Here is a 25,456-nt window from a genome sequence, read left to right as displayed (position 1 = left end):
ATGTTTCATGTAAAAGTTTTTCATGATAAAAATATCTCTTTAATCAGGTTAATAAAATTTGTCAATTTTAATTTTTTTTTCAAAAATTTTATTAACGTATTAAAAAGAGATATATTTACCATGAAAAAAAAAACTTTTGTATTTTGGAATAATTTTCAGCATGTATCGAAAAGCAAAAAGCCGCATATGAAGGATGGTTTCACTTCTTAGAATAATTTTCGGACAACAATTATGGAAAATTTCTATATTTATTTATTTACAAGTAAATTCTTAAAATATTCATCTCTATTATATTCATATTATATTATATATTCATCAATTTACTTCTACACGTAAATGTGTGTAAAGCTTCATCAAAATCAGAATTTTCTCTTATAATTTTGCACGTGAGAGAAAAATCTGTCCTCGGACAGGTCTGTTATCGAGACCTGCCGGAAACAGCCTCGAAATTAGTTTTGCAACGTATTTGCGCCGTTAACGTTTCGGTCATAATAAATCGGAGGCGTGTTGTTCACAAAGGTCGAATGAATAGTCTCGACGAGAGGTTTCGCAATCCCACAAATTCTCTCGATTATTAAAGCATCGTCAAAGCCTCTAAAGAACACGTCATCCCAGAAAGGTCGCTCGTACGCTTGCGCACGCGCGCGCGGGCGAAAACTAGCTTTCGTTCCGCTTCGCGAACTAGTTTGCGCGACAATCTGGCTGGCGAATGCATATTGTCGCGCTTAATAACTTTTGCATAATTTACGGATGGGTGAGAAAGAGAGGGAAAAAGAGAGAGAGAGAGAGAGAGAGAGAGAGAGAGAGAGACAGAGATCGTCGATGGCACGGAAACACGCCCGGACCAACAAACGTCGCCGTCGTCGTCGTCGTCGTCGTCGTCGTCGTCGTCGTCGTCGTCGTCGTCGTCGTCGGCGCTGGAGGGCGTATAAACCTGCTCCCGCGAAAACCCCGAAAGTCGCTCTTTCGCGGCGACACACAAACGTAACGCGCTCGCACGACCGCGTAAATTAACTTTAAGCGCGGTTTCGAGATCGCGAGTTTGTAATTCGTGTTACGGCAAGCTTTGCATTTTAACTAACGGGCGTAGCCCGTCGGTGAAGCTATCGTCGTCGGTCGCGATTATTCCTAAGCAGGGGCGAGTATTTTTGTGCGTGTCCCGTCGCTGCGCTAGGAAGTTTGCTCGGAGATTGTCAAAGAAACATTATCATTATGCCGAATGAGAAAATTTTAATTAACGTACAGGAGCGTTCATTTTACGGTCCACTTCGTTTATCTTTCAAATTCCGCTCGGATCTTTCAACTAAATAAAGTCAACATGCACACGTTATATTTTTCAACATTTTCGCAATAAAGTATATCAAAGCAATTCGGATACAATTCTAAAAAAAGATTCCGTAAAGAATTCAAACACATTTCTATCTTTTCAAACCTGAGTGTCTATAATTGCAAACACTCCATCTTTATCATCAGAGTTATTTTGTTTTACATTGTGTAAGAAAGACTTTAGACACTTGTCTGCCAATTATTTTTACAGTGTAATTTCCTATTTAAATTCTCGTCAGCGACGGTTAAACTAAGCTTGTCAAGCCACTTTTCAGAGTAAAAACAGAAAAGAATAGACACTTAGGAATTTATATTTTAAATCATTGCGCTTGTTTGTATCCGTGTATAATATAACAATCGATTAGTTATATTAAGAATGCTCGATAAACTTGGACGGAACCGAGTTAAATTTTTAATTCATGCATCATCAAGTTTCTACTCACAGGTGACGATCAGGTGAGCGCTGGCGCGAATCGGTTTGATTCGCAGGTAGCGTCCAACTTGACACTCGTACTCGCCATCGTCCGTCAGAGACGCATCGGTGATCCTCAGGTTGAAAATACCGCTGGTCTGATCGCCGATCAGCTTCAGTCTAGGATGACCCACGATTTCGCCGTCTGTAATATATAATCGAAATCATTATACGGTTCGCCTGCTTACATGTCGTTCAGTGGTAACGCGATGATTATTGGACGAAATCGATTTGGTTGGTCAGTTTTTGTTCTAAGGCTAAAAAGCGAATCGTGAATTAGGAGCGGACATGCAGCTAGCTAATATCTCAATTCTAATTTTGCTAATGCGAGCAATCTCGGCAAAACGATGTGGTTACGATAGCCGGAAGTCGACGAGACCACCGGATAATTAACCGCTTGGCGTCGATAGTCCGTTCACTCCTGTAGATCTCTATTTTTATATTTTTAAATAATAAATCCACGCCGCTGGTGCTGTGCTCCTAACTAAGATCGTAAAAGTTGTTCTATGTATGTATATGCTCGATATATATTTATAAGTGAAACTTTCACAATTTTTCTCGACAACTTAGTTTATTAATGACAAACTTTTTCTGACGCACGTAAAAATTATTTAATCTCAAAAGCTGTTAACATACTTGCACTTGCATTTGTCAAATTTTTGGTCATTTATAAATCGAAAATTTTTAAATTGTTTAATGTAAAATATTACACTCTAAATAGAAAATTTTAGTAAAACGATTAACTTGCGTGTTTCTTAAAATTGAAATTTTTTAAACCGGAGAAAAGTGTATTTTAAACTTATAGTAGGGCAGTATATAGTTGGTGTCTGGAAAAACATGAAAAACTTGAAATTTTCAGGAAATTGCAAGCAGTCGGCAAGCCAAATAAATTATGTATGTGTTTAAAATATATATCTATTTTTGCTTATTCAATAAGTCTTAACAAAATATTAAATATGCAATACGTATTCTTTATAATTTTTAATGATAAAGTGAAAATTTCATATAAATTAAAAATGCTTATCTTATAAAAAGTTACGTAAAGGTTATTCAGTTTTTTCAGTATAAATTTAGCACTTGAAACTTAAGAGGCTCTGTGTTTTTGCTTCATATGAATAAAAAATATTAGAAAATGCATGCAATAAAAAAATATATTTTAGAAAGAAAGTTGTGTCAAAAAGTCTTCAAAATATTCTTTTTGCCTAGAATTATAAATAAAAATATTTGAAAAATCAGAGAATTTTCAGGGAACTTTTTTAGAAGACTTGAATAAACCCTGTATTCGATGCTACAATTTCCTTTTTAGAAAAGAAAATATAAACGTTCCAACACAAACACACACACACACACACACACACACACACACACACACACACACACACACACAAAAGATTTCAGCTCAAAGATCAAAATTCGAAGTTTAAAATTCAATATGAACTAAACTGTAACAATGTAGGTCTCATCTATGCGCTGCATGTTATTGTAGCATTGTAACGGCAATGTAATTTCATGAATCAAGTAGAAAACAACAGAGTAGCACGGGCAGTTCTTTATTAGCACGTTAACGTATTTCCGAAAATTCCTGTGTAAACCAATCCTTGGTAATACGAAAACACAATTTCCCCATTGAAATACATGAGCGGCTTTTGTTGCGCGTGGTTTTAATTGGTGGATTTAGAGTGGCTTTCCCGAGGCGTTAATTGTGCAAGTACAAAACAACCTGTCTTTACCAAATTTAACGTACACGGTTTGCGTCCCCGCGCTAACAATTGCGTATTTAATCTTTGTTGTACACATTTATATCAAACACAAAGCTTTCTACTATTTTCTTTTCAAGTGGATTTATTGTTACAGCCCAGATGTAGATATGGCATGGAGTTAGATAATTTTCATTTCATAAAACACCTTAATAAATGTAACTTTAAATTAAAATTATACTCTATACATGCTGGTAGCACAAAATTCACGCCTATGCTGTAGCATAAAATTTCATTGGAAAACTACGTTATCTTAAATAATTTTAAATAAAATTGAAATATTTTTATTACAATTGTTTAATTTATTTTTCATTGTTTAAAATTGAAATTGAACTCAAGAGCCAGTTAAAAAATAATGAATTAACAAAAAAGAAGATAAAATTTTTAGTAACAATGTTGTTTGTTTAGTTTTCATTCTCTCAGTATCTCACAATTTCAAAATTACTCTTAACGATACGTGTCGGTATTTTTATTAAGGATTTATCTGCTTGTTAATTTGATGGCCGTTCCGGGAAACAACGCGCTATAGAAAAGAAAACAATTAATTTATACTTAAACTTATTGAAACTCACTCTGCTGTATGACATAGGCAAATCCGTCTTTGACCCATTGGACGGTACCGACTCGGTTCCCCACCTCGCAAGGAATTATCACCTCACCGCCTTCTAGTACGGAGCTGTTGCTCGGCCTAATCCGGAAATATTGTCCGCCGTCGCCTGTAACAGAAAGATAAAGATGATTTCGGTTCGAAAGCGCGTCCCGGAGGGACGATAAACTCGAGTGTGTTTCCGTGTGTGCTACCGTTTTGCGAGCGTTTCACTGCTTCGATAAAGGGGCGAAGCGAGGTAAAATAGGGGATGAGATGTGCCGTAGACTATAAAATTACATTTTATTACATCGCAGAAATTGTCTGCGTGAAATTTACGGGTTACCTGCTATATCTGCCCTATATTGCACGTCGATAATCGATTTCGCATTCAGACGAATAGTTAAAAGTTTCATTAACGCTAAAAGGTACATGCAAATTTATTATATATTTTACAGAGGGATTTGCAATAGCGAAAGCAAAAACAAAAGATTATATTTCTCTACGTATTGTATATTTAAAAATATATAAAAACAAAAATGGAAGGCTCTCATATTTAAAATGGAGACTACTAATTTAGCGCTTTTAGTTTCTGAAATTAAAAAAAAAAAAAAGTAAAAATAAAAATAAAAATAATAAATAAAATAATAAAAATAAAATACTAATAGTTAATCGTTGAATCTGAATTATTATTATTAAATGGAATAAAAAGATATAATTGTGAAGACGCACCTTGAATTCTAAGATTCATCGTTCATTTTCAAATGAAAAAAAAATTAAACGGCCAATTAATGGCAAAATGAACGTAGAAGCGAGAGCTCTCAGTTAGAAATTCATAACTTGGAGATCGATAAACTACGTGGCATACTAATAGCCGCTTGGTTATCCAGCATTTATCGCGTGACGGCACGTTCACTTCCGATTCCGTCATTCGGTCGTAATTTGCTTGCCGTTGCGTCTCATCGTCTTGCTTAATTAACTTTAATCGTGTACTACCCTGCCACTTTTTATTCGATACCGCTAATTATTACGCGAATAAAGAAACAGTTCTACACTCTAGTATCTATTACCCTGGTCCAGTTGCCGGTAAACCGAAGTAATCGCCAGGTTCGTGTAATTTCTCATTTTTAACAGGCGAGTGAAGTTCTAATTGCGATCCCCGATCTTCCTGAGCATCCTAGCGAGCGATGTTGCTTTAATGCTGACGTCGAATCGATTTGGCTTCGCCAAGAACGTAGAGGGAGAGAGAGAGAGAGAGAGAGAGAGAGAGAGAGAGAACAATTATGCCGATAATGTTAGCGGTCACGCAAGCCGCTAAGCTTACCGATACCGCCGGCTGGAAGAATCGACGTAATCGGATGGTTTGGCCGCGATATGATCGATAATCCCTGTAACGCGCGGTATTCCGCGTCCATGCCGCAACGCGATACCGCACGCACGGGATCGGTTACGCACATTTTGCGACCATCTATCTCCTTTCGATAAATACTGGCAAAGGTCTTTATTCGCAGTTCATTATTCGCGTTTTCGATATTCGCCAAGTAAAAATTTCTAATTACTCTTTTTATTCGCGATCAGAAAATTTTGTATTCGTAGTCGGAATCTTAATTATCTATTCTCTATTATATTTATTAATAAGTAGATAAATTCGGCTGCCTTTTCAATCGTCAATTTCAATGGAGAAAGGTCTATTATAAAGAAAGAAGCGATGGTCGATAAGTTCAGAAGTCAAGAAGGAATAGCAGAAAAAAATTACCAAATTTTTTTATATCAATTTCTGATCAACCGTACAATAATATTTAAATAATTCGTTGTAATTTTAATAATACATGAATCTGAGAAAATAATATGTAATACAGAATATTAGGTATGATTGTTAATTTGAAAACTTTTTTTAATAACATATTCCTTAATTTTTAATTTTCACGGAACGCATTTACTATATATTTTTTATCATCCCTTATTCGCGGCATTCTGGCGGAATTTATCACGAAGTAGAAACTTTAACTGTAATAATGTTAGGAACAAATACATACGACGAGATCCCTCTTTTGTCGACCGGCAATTTAAATTAATCACTCCTCAATTTTGTATAAATAATGTTACAATATATCTTTAAAAAATTTATAAATAATTTTTTAATATGCAAAAGTCTCTCTCTCTCTTTCTCTCTCTTTCTCTTTGTGTGTCTTTCTCTTGACGAATCATTTTCCCATATGGCGGCTTATCACGAAAAATCGTCACACACACACACACACACACACACACACACACACACATATTGCAGCATAAATGAAAAGCCTTGGTATAGGCTATGCGAAGTGATTTACAATTGAATCGTTTATATCGGAAACAGCGTAGCTCTCGTTTTTTAGCCAAATTGAATCAACAATGCTTTTCAATACCTCAACTCTCTCTTTTTCTTTCTCTCTTTCTCTCTCCTTCCCTTTCTCTCTTTCTCTTTCCTTCCCTTTCTCTCCTTCTCTCTCCTTCCCTTTCTCTCTCTCTCTCTCTCTCTCTCTCTCTCTATCTCTCTCTTTATTGTACTCGTGTTTTGTCTGAAAGGGACATGTGTCTATCATTCATCATCACATCAATACATAGATATGTCGTGAATCTATGTTAGTTCAGATCATGAATTATTGTTGCTAGTTGCATTTGAGTGCAGAAATATTAACTTCCCTTGAACAAGTTTTATTGCAAAATGCATGCTAAGTGAAATGCAATATTGATTGCATAGATTTTCATTTGACAATATATATATATTTTAATATGTATTGTTGTATCTTGAAAAATTGAGCAACAATTTGAATTATATATAAATTCTATTCTCTTAAAATAAAAAAAAAAAAAAAAATATTGTGATATAAAAATACTAATGGAAAACTTTTATAGAGACAAATTTTGTTTCTCATATATAATTTATTAAAATTCCGTAAAAGTTTATTTTTCGCATAATATATGATTTTTGTGCTTGCTATAAAATTGATAAAATTGCTTTAACAATCCTCGTTGAAACGAGCGATTTAGTTATGCTATTACAAAACCCTGTGTTATATAATCAATGGGAGCTCCCGAATGCGAATAAATCCCTATGTGTCTCTCGCGTTATATTTTTCAAAAGGCCATTAATATCTCCGAAATGCGTCGCATTTGATAGTGGATTTGCGATGATGCGCCTAAACGAAAATCCATGCTCACGCAACGCGAGCACAGGCATTTGGAATGATTCATCCACAATGATCGTTGGGAGTGAATTGTGTAAATTGTGTTTCGAGCGGCCGTCTAGTCCGTCCACGAATTTACGCATTACCACCATTCGAACGTCAATAAAATATAGGTGAGTCGGTCGGTCACGAAGAGGGATCTAAACGAGATTCGACGGGCGTCGTTTAATTTTGTAGCACAGACCAACCGACCGACGGTCGACATTCGAATTCGTCCGGAGGGATTCGATGATTGGCCGCGATTGTGGAGAACGGATTAAAACGACGCGATGCCGGCTGACCGTCCGTGGTCGAGAGTTCGAAAACAGACGGGTAACGAGAAATACGAAAATAAAAGTTTATAATTGAGTTCATATCGTACGGGCTTCCTGGCATTATCCGAATAAAAATTTCATTCAGACAAAGGGATGAGATGAGTAAAGAAAAATCAGCTTTATCTCCATGTATGAATAAATGTTTGAAAAATTGAATCGAAGTTAAAAGCTCTGTGACTCTTGATCGTTTGATACTAAAAACATACTTTTGATTAAAGAAAAGGTAAAAACAATTTTTTAAATATTTTTTTGTTTATTAGCTAATTTTTTTAAAAATAATCTATGACCTTATTAATAAGGAGAAATGTAATGTAACAAAATTGAATAAGAAAATTAATCTTTTGAAATTTTCTCTAAAAAAAAAACGCAGCGAGCAAGATTTATTTTTTCTTTTAATGAAATGTAAAGGTGTATGTACAATTTATCTTTTCATTCTGCAAAGTTCTTTGTTACCGAGAGTTCTCTTAATCTGTTGATTCTTGAGCTCTTTTGTGACATAAAAAAATCAACTATAAATAATAAATTAAATCTTCCCGAATTATTATGATAAAGAACGTAAATCATTTAAAATATCGCATCGTCATAACAATTTTATATTGCGCCGCATGTACAGAGCCGGCTTAAAGGCGGGTAAATAATTACCAGGACAATAAACATACCTCTACAGAGATGCATAGAGTAAACGTAATGCCGGGTTAGGTGTGTACATACGCAACAAGAGTCAGCCGATTGCTTAAATAAAATTTATCTTAACACGGAAGCTCTCAGCGGGTTTTTAATTGGCGCGGAGCGGGAAACGCGCATAATCGGCCTAGAGAGAGATAAACATTTCGCAACTGTAAAAAAAAAAAAAAAAAAAAAAAAAAAAAAAGAAAGAGAAAGAAAGCACGCAAATCCATTGTATGAAATATGCGGTTATCGGCCTCGCAACATTTTTTTTCCCCACTCAACCTGCAATGCGCAACGCAGCTTCACGCACAGCTGCCTGCGTACTCTCTCCGCACATTTGCAATAAATTTGTGTTGAATAAAAATGTCGATCCGTCGATGAATTCTGAGTTTTATAAACAACTGAAAGTTTTGCAATTCACAGAAATTATAAACTTCCAGCATGCGCAAATATTGATAATAAAATGTTATCTGTTATGCAGGAATGGATGTTATTTTGACAATTCAAATTTAATTCGACATTATGAAAATATATATATATATCTACATAAAATGTGTGTGAGACGAGAAAATTTACTGAAGAAAGCACGAAGGTAAGATCGACTCCAAATTGCTGGGAGGAATTCACGAACGGAAGGAAGCGCAGCGACGGAATCCGGAACATCCCGTGTATATATACGTAACTTTAGACTCTTCTTCTCCGGTCTTTCTCTCTGTTTATTTCAGCACGGGCTCGGATTAAATCGTGTCTCTCATTCTTATTTCAACCGTGCGAAAGTATCGCCCCGGTACGTAGAGAGAGGCACATAACGTCATCAACGTCCACATAAATTCCGCGATTAATCGCCGGCCCGATCAATTATTGAGAGCGCAGCGGCTTTTTATCCGCCCTGAAACACGGTTGCCGGTGGCTTTTTCGTCCGCGCGCGAGAACCGTACATATTTACTTTTCCACCGTATTACGGGCAATTCTATGTAGATCTCGCTTCCTTCCCGCGTTCCGCCATTAGAATTTCAAGCGTGGATCCGGCTCACGGAATTTTCGATAAAATCACCTCGCTTCTCCTTCCTTCCTGATTTTTAGAGGAAAGGCAGGACTGACGTATTTCTCTATTCATCGGCTGATTACAGTTCGTCTTATTCGTCTCCATTTATTAATTTAGTATTCATTAATTTACGAGTCAAACTTACGGCTAAGCCGTAGATCCGAGAAAAAAAGAAAAGAAATCAAAAGGTATAGCTGAATATTTGATTAAATGTTAGAATGCTTTCGCACATATATTTTGTATATTTAAATCTCTTTATCTCTTTATCACATATTATTAATTAAATCTCATTATCTAAATCTATTTTATACATTTCAATCTCTTTTTTCTTTTTATCATTTGTCGAAAATTTCAGAATAAAAAACACGATTGACACGATAATGAGAAAAAAGTTTCGGCGATACAAAAAGAGAAACGACATTCCAAGCGCTTGAATGTGTCAACATAGGTTTATTCGCGATAATTGTGTTTGCCTAGTAGAGGGAAGCATTCACCCACGGCATCGTCGTTTAGCTTCAGAAACATCCGCGTTGTTGCTATCGCGTATCTTCCGCCAGTCAAATATTAACGTCGTTAAATCCGCAGGCATAACAACTCCCGCATTTCTCGCTTTTCCACGTCCCGATCGAGAGCGGGTTCTGTTATTTACAATGAAAAGGTAGCATAATGAATAGATGAGAGAAGGATGCAGAATCTCTTTTCATTTCTTCCCTCTTTTCCCGCCTTCCACTTCTTACTCTCCTATTCTCAGGAGAAAAGATGATCCTCCGTCTCTCCCTCACGCTCGAAAATGCAATTTCCACAGCATTGCGACGACATCTAATTCAATCCGCGCCGTTTCTTCCCAGCTTTTGTGTTTGCATCCAAGTCTCAGTCTTAAGGCAAATTTACGCTTTCGACGGTTTGTCGTTTAAGCCAAAAAAGATGAATCGTATCGGTAACGGCTCAGCAAACAGCTGACCACTCGTGATGGAAGAAATCGAGATATTTTTTCGATTTCATTATGTAATTTTGAAAATGTCAAAAATTTCTATACAAGCGTGACGATGATTAATTGTATCGCATGCCTGTCAATTATCGGCTATCAATAGCCTGCATTATTTTCTCTCCATGCATTTTTCTCTAAAATAGCAATACGAGACATGATGCATGTTATTGTGTTATTCGCATTTGTCTGCTTTATGGCTAGACTTCAGGCAGCTAGTGAACGATAAATTGAAAGCAATCATTTTTAAGTTTGAGTGTTTAAATTAGCATTATATATAAATTGTACTACTATAATAATTATTACATTACATTATACACGTATTATTGATTTTATTATTAATTCTGACGAGAATTTGATTTATAGTTTTTTATTCTTATATTCAATATCTATCCACAAAGAAAAAATTACCAAAATAATCTCTAAGATAACTAACAATAAGATGGAGAAATAAAATAATCCTAATGAAATTTTAGATAAATAATATAAATTGAAAACATTATCAACATTTGTAAGACTGATAATTAAGGCGCATAAGTTAAAAAAAAAAATCTAAAACCCCAATAGCGTATCTAACTCAAAAAAAGCATCGTATCGTGTATTAGAAAACTGAGAAACATCCCATAGATATGCATAAATTTATCCATGCAAAACGCGATAGAATTGATATTGTATAATATATATTCGTAGGTATATTTTAAATATTAAAAATTATAAAATATTATATGTTTTATTTATTGGATCGAAAATATACAAAATGACATTGAAATATACAAAAAATATTTCATCACCAAGGCAGATGAGAATCAAGAGATCACAGGAAAATCAGAGAGCAATGCATAAAAAGTAGCGCGCATTTCGAGAACGGGAAGTCCACGCAAAAACTCGCTCGATCGAGCGAAATCGCTTTAAATAATTTCGATCCGGCGTGATTCTTTCTTTTTTTTTTTCGTGCTCGAGCGTAAATTCACCTTTATCCGCGTTGCGAGAAAGCCAGCTCCTTTCGCGAATAAGAGAATGAAAGGAGTCACTCGTCTTCCCTCGTCCTTTCTATCGTTTCGTGCCGATTTCTCCCTCGTCGGCGATTTCATTCAGTTCAGTCATTCAGTGAACGCAACGCACGTGAAATGAGAACGTTCGTTTACCGGGCACAAAGGCAGCCAAGGAGTATCGACTCTCTTTTCTCATTCGGGCAGGAAGGCGTATGAGTCTCATCCTTAAAGACGACGTGTTCACCTCCGTCCTGTCGTCCACTTTGTCGCGTAATATATAGACCTTTTTCTCTTAGACGTGGAATTTCAGGTTGCACAGAAGGGTGCACAGGCGCGAGTAATGCATGCAGGCTCATGGAAAATTATTAGGAACGCGTCTCAAGGCTCTGACCTCGAATTAAAGTACGAAACGGCCCGAGAATATCCGTTGAATAAGCCGTGGTAATTCGCAGTAAAAAAGACCATAACGGAGTGCGCGTACATTATGCCGGGAATTCGCGCTGGAGTTTCCAGCCAGATTGCGCCGATACAAGGGTAAAAAGGGCGAGCGGATATCTCTCGGTTTTCTGGGTACGAGGTACGGTACTTTTTATTCTGCTAGTATCTCAGAAAATATCTTTATTTTTTTTAATATAGCTTATGTGTAATTTTTTTATGGATAATTCTTTTATAAATATTGATAATTTTTCCAATTTATATCATTTATCTATAATTGCATTACGATCATTTTATTTCTCTGTTTTAATTATCTCAGAATTATTTTGGTAATTATTTTCTTTGTGCATATATTGTATATAAAAATTAAAAAATTAATTAAATTCGTCAGAATTAATAATAGAATCAATATAATAAAATAATTATTATAGTACCCAATTTCTATAAATCTAGATAAATGCTAATGTAAAAATTCAATTTTTAACATAAAATTACTTTCAGTTTGTCTCCTAAATTCTAGCCATAAAACAATCAAATAATGTGGTAACATTTGTTGTATTGTTATTTTAAATTAAAGAGAAACGCATTGAGAAACACAGAGAAAACAGGGTAGATAGAGTAGCCGATGCAATAATTAACCGGTATGCAATATAATTGCACTATCATCACGTTTCTATTCACGGTCCATATATTATTATAAAATCCATGTATCGGCTATAATTGTTTTCCAAATAAACCTCGAAAATGTTCTCTCTCATTAACTTATAATTGTTCAGCTGTCGTGTCTCACCATGCACAAAATATAATAAACTTATAATGAAAAATAAGATATTAAAAATATTTCAAAATCATTTAATGGAAAATATCGTTATACCTATTCTGATGTTAATATATGGAATTACTATGCAGAGTGTCCTAGGGTCATTATACCATTAATGGCTAATGGCAAATTCTTGAGATCATTTGGAGACGATTTTTTCCTCGACGAAAATGTCGAAGCATCAATAATTATGAGCTAGTCAAAAGAAAAGCTTTTCGCAAATTAAACTTTATAGAGTTAAAAGATTATCAAAATTATGTTTTTCCGGTAAAGTAATTTGAATAGGATTCCATCCTAAGACTTAGTTACAAAGATATATGGTGGCAAAAATTGGGAACTTATAAAAAATGATAACCTCCCCTCGATATTTTCGAGGAAAAATCGTCTCCAAATGATCTTAAGAATCTGCTATTAGCGGATGATGCGATGATTCTGGGACGTTTTGTATACGGAAAATATTCCAAAAATATTATATATATAGTATCGGAGATTATACTTTTTTTGCGTAAATTATTATGATAGATTCCTAGTTAAAGACACAATTTTACCGTAAAGGTAGAAATATCTTTACCGAGATCAATGTATGTATGTCCGTCAAAATGTAATAGCGACCTCGTTTGTTCCATCTATCATCGGAACATGCAGTGAACTGGAGAGAAGATAGTGTATATCGAGCCGTATCTCCGCAGAATTTCAATGAGCAACCTCCGCTCGACGTCGCTCGATATTATCAAAGAAACGTGTCTTATTCCGTATCGAGCGAAGGCGAGTTCCTTGTGAGTTCCTAGACCATCGATTTACGTAATTAGTCGTACCACTGTGTAATCACGTTGTGATAATTGAATTCCATAAATGTGCAACCTGTGAATGTGATAATGTTAGAATGGGACCAAAAAAGCACATTTAGAAAGCTGCTTTCTTTTAATACATTGATGTAATGAATCTACAAATCTATGAATATAATAATCTAGTAGAAATTATAAAGCTCTGATAATAATTAGACTTCAATTTTATAGAGATTTACACATATATCTTAAATTAAAAAAATTGGCGTATCGTAGTGGCGCGTTTATAAAGTATATTAATAGATGAGAAGAGAAACGCGTAAACATATTTCGCGAAAGAAAGAAAAAATGACACATCAAAGATACCTTGTTAAAGTTGCATTTAGTTGAGCAATTTATTGAGACGCACCCTTCGATCAGTAAAGCTATCTTGACAGGAGATATATATGTGACAGGTTACAGGTGAAACGTGTTACTACGTATATATTAGATATTAGATTTTCCTCGAATAGATGTTTGCTTTCGGGCTTATATATACGGGGGCACCTATAAGTCACGGTCGACTGAGATCGTGCGACTCTTCACGGTCGAAGGCTTTCGCTCTATGCGGTTATAAAGCACCGGTGCAGTCTGATCCGATGAGGAATTATGATTTATGATAGATGTCGACATATACGATATAAAGTGGCTATCGGGGCAGAAACGCCAAAATATAATCCTCGTCATCTTAACGAGAATTTCCCGCGTGTGACTCCATTTTCTCCCGCATGTAATATCTTCTTCATAATACATTCTCCTCTAGAATATATTAAATATAATGTCGCAATTAAGCTTCAAGAACGCAAACAGATGACAACTTTGTTCCTCTTAGCTAGTTTCGAGTGTAATTTTATGTAACATAATTTAAGGCTTACTTGCCTTAAGAAATTTAATGTCGCGAATGAAGAAGTTACAAAATAAAGAGAGAAAGAGAGAAAGATGGTGCCGCGTAACAAAATTCTCTCTCCGAGAAAAAGTATAACGCAAAAGTTTCCGCGACTTTTTTCAAGTATATATATATATATATAAGGGAATAAATATTCGGCCTTTACGTCATCGCTCATAAGTTTGACTTTCTTCGGTTTTACCACAGGACACTCGTCAACCGAGTAGATAATTAAATTGTTACTCTCGAGTTAATCGATACTCGAAAGTTTTTATTTCTGCACACTCAAGGAGGCGTCAAAAAAAGGAAACGCCCTCTGTATATACAAAAAGGGGGGACCGCATTTGTGGTCGACCGGATGTAAACCTTCTTCGTCGTCCTTTACCGCAGCTCGCTTCCTTTCGCGCCTGACGATCTTCCATTCTGACCGGCGCGGCGGCAGGCACAGCCAGGTTATTTCAACGCTCTTAATTGCGACTCTTCTCACAGGCCGGCACGCATGGGCGCGGATCGTGGGATTGTTTCGTGTTTTCTATCGAGATATCAAGGAAAAAGAGATCTAACACGCGCACGAATGCCCTTTATCGCATGAAAAATGGATAGAATTTCGTAAAAATATAGGTCTATTTGTGTTTTAGTTTTGCATTTAAATTGAATATACATTCTCACAAATTTTCAAGAAACAAAGAGAAAGAAAAACGAAACGAACAGATCTTATAATGCATAGCGATAAGGTACGTTATATGAATATCGGATGTCCGGTAAAAAGAGACTAGTAGTATTTTTAAACATTCTTCATTATTATTGACTAAAAAATTGAATAAAATATTAAATTATCCAGTTAAAATCCAGTCGAATAATTAAATGCAACAATGCAATTAGTTTTCTCATCAAATTATTACAAATTTATTAAATAACAGTAATATATTTAATAGCTATCAGAAATCAATTAAAAAGTGACAAATATGTTTTTTTTTTTTTTTACGTTTTACGTTATTTATTAATTGATTGATTATAAAGAGAATTATATTATATGCATGATATATGTATATTGTTTGTAATCACTGTTCTTTGCAGTTCACTTTATGTGCGTATTCTATTTTTAAATTTATTGTTCTTAAATTAATTAGTGATGGTAATTATGTATTTAAAATGTAATTAACATCACAACTATATTGCCAAACAAGTCGACAAGCGAAAAGTGACTATCTGGCATTGCACGCTATTTAACCGCATTTCATGAACGTTTGCATTCAACCGATAATTATAAAATAACATCAACTTTGCAATTTTAATTAGTTTTTCTAACGCAAAACGTAATGCAAAAATGTTAAAAGTTTTTTTCATACGAATAAACAAGCAAACTTTATTAATAATTCGATTATTAAAATCCATATTATACTATACAATTATACACTTATTGATCGATAATTTTAATTTATAAGTAAAAATGGATTATATACGAGTAATTATTATCTATGTAATATATATACATATATGTGTAACGTTTTAATCACTAATTATAAATTTAAAACAAATGTATTTTTTATCAAACTTTCTTTTCCTATGGATGTATAAATATTCTTTCTTTTACGAGATATATTAAATCTATAACACTATATATCTCTCTCATGTTGTATACTTATATTTAACTGACGCAGAGAACTTTCATTAAAAAAGATAAATATTTGGGAAATATTATTAATCTCGGGAATGTTTGAGAAAAAATAAGCTACTTGCAGAATTTTTATTTCTGCAAATTGTACATCATATTTTTAATAATGCAATATGGGAATTATTAAATGCAAAACAAATGCTAAAAATATTTCTCATATTTTTATTTTTATTTTCTTGTTATTTCACGTAATAGTTACTTTATAATATGCAAATGAATTTTATTGCATTTGCTCCGAGTATCATTATTTAGCCTCTTTTTCCTTTCTTTCTACGTTTAAAATTTTAATATATCTTTTAAAAAATACACATATACATTAAATTTTCATTGATTTACTCGAAAATTTGGCATTTCATCACATTATTTTAAATATCTTTAGTTTAGCAAAAAATACTCTTTACTATGTATACACAGATTTACTCAGATTAATTTTTATTCAGGCTCTCCTCCATGAGATAATTATTAATTTCGTTTGAAAAATTATTTTATTAAACAGCTGATTAAAAATAATAAATGCGATAAATAAATAATAAAGAATATACGGTTAGCAATTAAAGTATATAAGCTAATATTTTTTTTAATTTCTCTAAAAGTATAATTGCGTTTATTTGTCAAGCCGCACTTTTCCGCTTAGTAATCTCTGTTCGAAATGTCAATGATATTTTCCCGAAAAATATGTCATATCATCTAGTTGCGTTGTCGAGCTACATATGCACTGCTCGGCAGGTGCATCCGGAAGTAATATCGTTCGAAGAAGGATTTTTCGACGGGTGCGAGGAAAAAGTTACATACTTTGCCCGTCTAATTTCTAGCTCATCTCGCGATCCGACGGATCGGAAAGAAGAAAAAGAGAGAGAGAGAGAGAGAGAGAGAGAAAGAGAAAGAAGAAGGAAGAAAAAAACGTATCTCGTTAGCGGTATGCCGCTGAATCGACCGTACTTTAGATCTCTCAACCGTAGATATCTGAAATGTAATCGTGACACTATTACATATATAACGCACATATGACGATTTCCTTTAAATTTATCTATGAGAACCTTTGCGCTCTTCGTAGAATGAGGGTCGTAGAATTGGATAATTAATCGACTCGAGCCGCACCTGCACTTGCAAGCGTTACAGTTTGAACTCCGTTTCGAAATGTCGCGACGTCATGTTGGACGATAGTGACGTTAAAATATTAATGCACGGAAAGAGAAATGTGTTTGAACGATCCTGCGACTTTTAGAAAATATGATAGTCGCATATAACCTGACTAATTGATATATTTCATTACAATTGTTTGAAATTGTCTAAATTAAAGATATTATAATATAATAATGTTTCCTATATTTTGAAATATTTCCAATATATGTACTTATTATAGGCACTGCATTTGAAATTATAAATTTGCCGGAAATTTATTTAACTCTAATTAAAACCATTTCAATGTGATATATATATACACACACATATATATATATATATATATATATATATATATATATATATATATATATGTATAAAATAAGATAAACATATATAATATATTATTTAGTAATCTATAATTAGGTATAATATGTATATTGCATTATTACACAATTCACTTAAATAAGATTTCGTTACATCTACATGTATCGTTAACTTTTCATTCGCCAGAGAACCTTCCTCTAATTTTCACCCTCGAACAATTCTCTAACTTTCGTTTATTTTCAATTCTTGACGGAGAAGAAAATTGCTTGAAAATTCAGCGGAAGATACCGTCTCGCTATCGTTGTTGAAGCTGTTTGGCGCTGCACTCTGTACTTCTCTCGCGGCTTGTAATTCCGACAGAGCGAGAGTTTCGAGCGCTCGTTCCGACGCACGAGCGAGCGCATTTATGCTGGTCCAACTTGGATCATCATCGTATACGGCAGAAGATACGAAGAAGAAGACGACGACGACAACGAGGACGACGACGAGCGAGTTTAGGAGAAATCGAGTAAGAATGCGCGGAAATAGCAGAGCAGTTACAGAGATTACATAGGCCGAAGCAAGATGGTGGATGCTTATGGGGGTCCGAATTACGTGCATCGATTCACTGGGGCCGAGTTCGGAAATGGGGAAAGTTTCGCGGTGGGCGAGCTACGTCGTCAATCCTTTCGGAGGATGAAGAACGTCCTTCGGGCAAGCGAGAGGGTATATATATATATATATATAAGAGGTAGGTATAGGTGGCTTGGATCCCCAGCCAATAGAGGAACTCGTCTCGGATCAGAAACTCTGATGTGGTGATCGTTTGGCAACGGCCCTCGCTACGTTTCGCGTGAACAAGCTTTAACGCTTCTACCAGATTAACGAGCTCCATCGGTTACGTATTCGTGTATCTATGAGCGACGTGAGGTAATCGGTTGTTACATGGCCATGTAAAAACGTGTCACCCCGTTTACAACTTCGCGGTCTCTCCCCTTCGGGGTATGCTGTAATACTACACGACGAGAGTTTGTACGTCACAGTCACGAGAGATTGGCTACTTGCGAGAAAGGTATCTGCGCGATAAGTATTATGCAAGTAGAGAGATGTGCGTATACACGTGCTCTCTCGAGAGCCAACGACATTAATTTTGCCGTGCACTTCCCTCCGGTTTATACGAAGCCCTTGCGTTCTCGCGTAGAAATAAATTCGATCTAACGTATATCTACGTACACATCTACGTATACACGATAACCTCGGATCGCTACAAAATTGTTTAAAAATTCGGACACAGTTTCAGATCTGGGTTTCTAAAAGTAATTTCAGACACTCTGCTTAATCATTAGAATTATTTTTCTGAATGTTTAAAAGAATGTCTGAAAATTCAGACTGTGTGTCTGTACATTCAAAAAAATAGTTTTGCAATTATAGTAAAAATGTTGCCGATGTGAAAAATTAATCGAGGTATATTAGCAAATACTGTGATACCGCATACGTTTTGTACTTAATTAATTTAAATGACAGAGATGGAATTTATATCTGTACTATTAGTGTAATTTAGACAGAAAATTTTTCTGTGCTGTCTATCTTGTTAAGGACAATTATATTTGTGATTAATATTTGGCAATGGGATCTAAATTTTCTAGAGGTATTGCTAGAATATTGTTGCTATAAATTCTATATGTGACAAACAATATTCTAGCAGATACAAAAAGTAACGATAAATTTTAATTGTGATATCTAGAAATCTATCTACATTAGCAAAATATTTTTTTGAGTATAAGAAAACTTCACACACTTTGTCTCCAGTCTCCTGTTATTTTTTACAGTATACGCATAATAATCTCGTATGTTATAAAAAATTGCCTAAGAATTCAAATATATTTTTGTCTGAATTTTCAGATTTGAATGTCTCAAAGTAATTTGAGACAATCTATCTTGTAATCATCGGAGTCACTTTTTTGAAAGTTTAGAAAAATGTCGGAAAATTCAGACACTCTTTTGAAAATTCAGAGAGTGCATATCTGTGAGAAAATTTCAGACATTTTATCCGCAATTATTTTGTACAGTATATATATATATCATTTTAATATTCGAATAACTAATTGTATAATTTAAAAATAAAATATTTTTCTGCTTAATTCTCTTGTAATTATTATCGCGCGGTTCATTATTAAAATCTTTCTTTCATTAAAGTTTTTTTATTATCGATACAAAAAAATCGATTATATACAGCATTAATTACATCATTTAACTGTAATATTGGCAACATATTTTCCAGTTCACATTATTCATACCAGTGTTACCTAACAAAAAGAGATACTTCATTGGCATAATTAACCGCACTTAACCGTCCGTAACAAAAATCTGCTAAACGCAAAATATAAATTCGAGCGTTGCAAATTTTCAACGCTGCCGCACATCCAATTGCATTTTATTGGCAGACTGACATGCCCACTCGGGAAATGACGTACTCTCGTCGCTTTGTCATTTAGAGCATAGTATCGAGTATGCTGATGCGGCCCGGCTACGTCCAAATGTTACATGTTAAATTGTTATCTCATATTCCATCCACATAACACAATGCGATAGTATGTGAATGCGATAGACGCGATAAATATGGTATGTTAATTTTGCACGAGAACAGAATGTGCGTCGAGTCGGCGCGATATCAAATTAATATAGACAATAGAAACTTTTAGTTTCTTGATCGGCTTTCTGTAACTGCCAATATTGACAATTGTAATTTACAAAAGTCAATCTAAAAAAAAAAAAAAAAAAAAACTTAAAATTTTATTCTCAGGACAGACCTGCCGTTCCTTATTTTAAATAAATATATATTTAAATTATATCTATTTTCTACGTAGATATATTTATTTATATTTTATGTAAGATAAAACGTGGGACACGTGTTTTCTTTTAATACAGTCTAACTTGGACAAAGAATAATTACTTTCAGCTGTCGTGAAAATATTACTATCACCTTCACCGCTGCTCGAGACGGCAAGTTATGGTAATCCGGTCGCTGGTGACAGACATTACTTTGACTAACGCCCGCTCGGTCATCTCCCGCTAATTCGAATTATCTTTCTTGCGGATTGTCTTTCGTCCTCGCAGGCCGTGACCCCCGCGCACATTTTCCGCGCTGACACAAATGGGATTTGCATCACCGGAAATAATGAAATTCTAGGCAGACTTTATTACGAGGCGGGTGGGAGATGGGAGCAACCGCCGCCCACCTTTTCCAAACCGTCCTCTCTCTCTCTCTCTCCCTCTCTATCTCTCTGTCCTCCTGTCCTCCGAGGATGCGGCCGACTTTGTAACTTGGGACGAAATTGAATTCTGCGCGCTTTCGTCGGTTTAACTGCAATTTGTAAAAGTCCCACACTCGCGGGCTGCACTGTCAGTCGCTGCCGTGAGAGCTCTCCGACATTTTTCAAAAGTCAACTTTCGAGACCGGCGAAAATTTTCCCGCTCGCACGTCCCCCGTTATTAATGGACTGAAGTGATGTTTCAAACGATGCGTGAAATTCCGGAAATTTTAGCATCCTCGAATTAGTCCTCTCTTAATCCTTTCGAGTACTCGGCCAATTATATAGTAGATTTCCACTATATCTCAAAAGTTATGAAGGATCAGTAATAAATATCGCATAGATAATTACAGTAATTAATACTAGTTATCTACAACATGTTAGTTTATAATTTATATAGGTTATTGTAAAATTAAAAACAGATTCAAAAGACGCGAGTAAAATATTACGATATTTTAGTCTACAAGTGTTTACACGATATTTTCGATGCACTTGTAAAATCCGTACCTTCTTACATTTCGCACGTAAACAAAAACTTCAATAATTATATCTCTCTGTTTAATAAAGGGTTTTATTAATCTCACAAAAGCTCCGCCTTTGATTCCCACAAGAATCGAAAGAAAGAGCTCGTTACATATATGTATGTCACTGTTCGCCGATACTATTTTCACCTCTTGAAGAGGGCGGGTTTTCAGGTAGTAGTGCGATTAGTATCTCATTTCCGCCAAGTAATTACAGCATCTCCGGGTTCTTCCGTTACATGTCAGGCAAATGAGCGAGGAATCATAGCGCGTAATTTACCGACGTTACTATCCCCTCGCCGTGTTATCTTACGTCTCAAGTGTACGTTGTAAACTTTATCGAGTCTCTTATGTCACTATACTATTTAATCCTTCAATATTTGCTTATAAAGACGCACAAGATTCCACGAATGTTCTGAATTGTCGAGTTTATGTTAAAAATGATATCCAATTTAGTCTCGCAAAAAAGATAATTGAATATAAATAGTAAAAATAATATAAATTAATTAAAATAATTGATAAATAATATTAATTATGGAGGTGCCGGAAACCTTCGAAATTGATATATTTAGTAAAGTGTAAATAAAAAAAAAATTGTTACACTCTTTTACAAATACAAATCTTTTCATCAATTAAATTCGACGCGATAGACAAGTTTCAAGTTTCTTAAATTTTGTGAAATATTTCAAGAAAAACAAAACGTGAAATAAATAAAATAACAAAGCTTTACAATTTTTCGAAAACAAATGAATAAAGCTTTTGTAACGCACGAAGGGAAAATCATAATTTCCTTCATTCGTATCTCTTGATTTCGCTGATAATTTTGGGTTGTGTTATATAACGAGACCCAAACGAAGGTAGTTGCTCTCTTCTCGAAATTCTCAGAATTGTTATCCAACTCTCCTAGCTGATTCTTACTCCTTTTGACAATAGTTTCCACACAAAGAAAAAAAAGAGAGAGAGAGAGAGAGAGAGAGAGAGACGAACGTCAAGTTCTGCATATTGACAACATAGGCCAATAAGAGTATTCTAATATTTTTTACCGCATATAATTTAGTTATTTATTTATTTAATGTATATATTTAAAAAATCAACGGGGAAGAAAGTTTCTTTTAGTGTACAAAATACAGAATATAAAAAAATAATAACATCAGCAAAAACGTATAAGATAAAATAAATACATTATTAAGAAGGAGAATTAACAGCAAGAATAAAATTAATAAATGTTGGAATAAATGAAATTAATAAATAATGTTAGAAAATGGAAGAAATGCGAAAATCGATTCTTTAAACCGATAATAACACATGGAAAGGCCGCGTAGCTAATTGGACGCGTTTCATTGGCCTCGTCAGCCGCAACCGCGATTCCGGACGCAGAGCGCGCGGTATAATCTGTTAAGAGTATACGCGTTACACCCCGTGTGTCTTTTTGCCGGCTCTATTTGCCCAACTGGATCGACCGGCAACCGGCCGGACTGGTTTTGCGCTCGACATGTCGCAACCTAAAGTAGATAATGGACCAGCCAGGGCCAGGGTTGCGTGCACTCGCGCGAACATCGTTCTAGAATGAATGGAAGCTCGAAACACTGTTTGCTACTCGTGAAAACCCTGTTCTATGTTCCTGGTCGATCGAAGAGCGTTAATCGCTTTGGAAAATGTCGGAAAATCGTCAGAAAATTGGGACATTTAAAGTAATCACACGTCCATTATATTATTTTTACATCAATTATGTACTAAAATAATAATGGGCTGAAAAAAAATAAAAAAATAATTAATTATAGGCACACAGAAGCACGTGATTCATATTTTTCATTCGATGATGAATTTTAGACGATATATCTTAACTATATATGTATGTCAGAGTTACAATCACAATTTTATCTTCTTGAGATAAAGTTGTTACAATACGGATTGCGCATCAAGAAACATAATACAGGAAAGAGACAAGATAAAGACGATCGACTTATCGATAAAAATAACGTACCGTTGATCAGAGAGACACTTTGTATATACGACGATATCTGCGCAGATGTTCGGGATTCGAAGAAAATATCAATTCTACCGGCAGGAGTTCGCACACTGTTAAGATTCACTTCCTGCACCAACGAAAGCAATTGAAACGCTATACCCAGGATTCGATACTGAACTCGAATATCCGATATTGAGTTGGCAAGTGGTCATCCGATATCGAACGTACCTTAGATGCCCGCTACTTCTCGGCCAGTTATATTCAAATACAATATATGGGACTTTAAAATAAATGGCTAACATTCTATTGTTTTAATTAAAGTATAAAGCAAAATCATAGACATTATTTATATATTTATATATATATATGTATATATGTGTATTAATATCTTTGGAAATTTAACTAATAATAAAATGATATTTTTTATTCAATATTTCAGCATAAATATTTATACAAAGTTATAATATATCAATTATAATCTCAGGTTATAAACGATAAAAGTTAACTATATAAATTTATATTACAATAATTTTCATTTTAATAATAATATTATAATTAATAATAATATCACAATTATTTTCCCATTTTATTATCGAAGTTCATTGTAAAGTTGTTATTAATTTAAAGCAAGCAATTCAAAGCTGAAAATAAGAGAAGGTATGACACATCAATAGAGAGGATACGTGACTGGCAAGTGATTAACCGCGATACAATAAATAGACGTCCACCGCTATTTCCCGAGGACACGCGGAGGATGACATTCTCTGTATCCGCGAGTTCAGAAATAACGAGTTTGCTCATCTCGTCGTTCACTCGGCGTTACAACGGCAATACCTACTACACAGCATCCGGTTTTATTCGTCTTCACCAGCGAGAGCGGACTCGAGAGCTCATCGCAACGCAAGACTGGTTTCCGTTCATTCATCACAAGCGCGGTATCGGGTATTTACAGGAGGATCGTGGCTGACTCGCTCGCTCGCGGGATAGGTAATGGCCGGTTAGCGTGTTGAACGAGTGAAAATCTCGAGGTCGAGATCTACATATATACGTATATGTGTACATGTGTCCAGCTTTCTGCTGGAGTTCGTTCTAGGGACGAATGCGAAATGTGAGGCAAAAAAAAAAAAAAAAAAAAAAAAAAAAAGAGAGAGAGAACGGGGGCTTCGCCTTCTCTCTCGTTCTCTCTTTCGCCGGCGGAGACAGAGCGTAATTACTGATCGACTTTTATGTTTTTGTCCGTCGTAGTGTGTGGGTGCAGCCCGCGTGAATTTCATTACTAACTGACGTTTCATCGAGTTTCGGGACGCTTTCTCGCGTTCCCGAGCAAATTTTTACCCGTACACCCGAATAAAGCGGGACACGTCTACTTTTTATTCATGGAATAAAATCCACGGAAAAATGTGAATAAAGATATTACAGTGTGCTGCTCGACTGTACTCGAAGTTAAAGCGTTTACAACAAAGAGGCCGCTGGTAGAGAACTGGCTGCGGAATTTTATGAATAAAAGGAGTAATATTTATCGCGCGTCTATTGTACTTCGATATACTCGATCCTGACATGACTCTTTCTTTGGCATTTATTTTTATCCCTCCTGCAACGCGCACTATAAAATTTTGCTACTTCAATTCTATTTCTACTTGTACTTCTACTAGTACTGTTTTCCTTTTCACTTCTTTTATTTTTCCGTTTAATATTTTACCCGTTTGTATCGTACAAGTACGATTTAAAACAAAAACAAAAAAAAACCATCGTGATTTTAATACATACATTATGTTTAGTTTTATTTTCATACAAGCTTGCATGTGCGGAAAATTTCGGGCATTATATGTATGCACATGGTTGAAAAATTTCATAACATCGTGTATTTTAATTTGTTAATACCACAGTTTATTGCTTTTTTAAATTGTCTCAATAAATTATGTATGTACGTAGGATCGAGATTAGTCGCCCAATCACGAGCTCCAATTAATCCTGATTAAACGAATTATGTTTCCGCGATATTCGAACATTACCATCGAGAAACGAGATAAACACTAAAGCGCGTAGGAACCTCGAGCAAAATCGATTCAATCTTCTTGTATAATGAAAAATTCTCTCCAGATTGCTCGGCCATGTAAGAAATTGCCGCTCGCACTATCCTCGTGATAAAAATTCGGAAAACTACTCGCCGTATTTCAGTTGCACACGCCAATGGCCAAGTCCCTTTTTTACCCT

General features: G+C 35.0%; 1 protein-coding gene across 4 annotated transcripts in view; it reads right to left on the bottom strand.

Moving 5' to 3' along the window:
* The window catches only part of Sns (sticks and stones), a 277,648-nt gene that overhangs the window by 71,621 nt on the left and 180,571 nt on the right, over positions 1-25,456 (bottom strand). For all 4 annotated transcript variants that reach the window (XM_072888591.1, XM_072888593.1, XM_072888592.1 and 1 more), the window contains exons 2-3: positions 4,128-4,271; positions 1,770-1,943 (exon numbers count right to left, since the gene is read on the bottom strand). In XM_072888591.1, the coding sequence (XP_072744692.1) occupies positions 1,770-1,943; positions 4,128-4,271 (318 nt within the window). The remainder of the gene's footprint in view (positions 1-1,769; positions 1,944-4,127; positions 4,272-25,456) is intronic.

The sequence above is a fragment of the Anoplolepis gracilipes genome, chromosome 3, assembly GCF_047496725.1.
Source record: "Anoplolepis gracilipes chromosome 3, ASM4749672v1, whole genome shotgun sequence".
NCBI classification, from domain to species: Eukaryota; Metazoa; Arthropoda; class Insecta; order Hymenoptera; family Formicidae; genus Anoplolepis; species Anoplolepis gracilipes.
The sequence above is the reverse complement of the archived record's forward strand: the minus strand, read 5'-3'. Positions and strand labels throughout refer to the sequence as shown.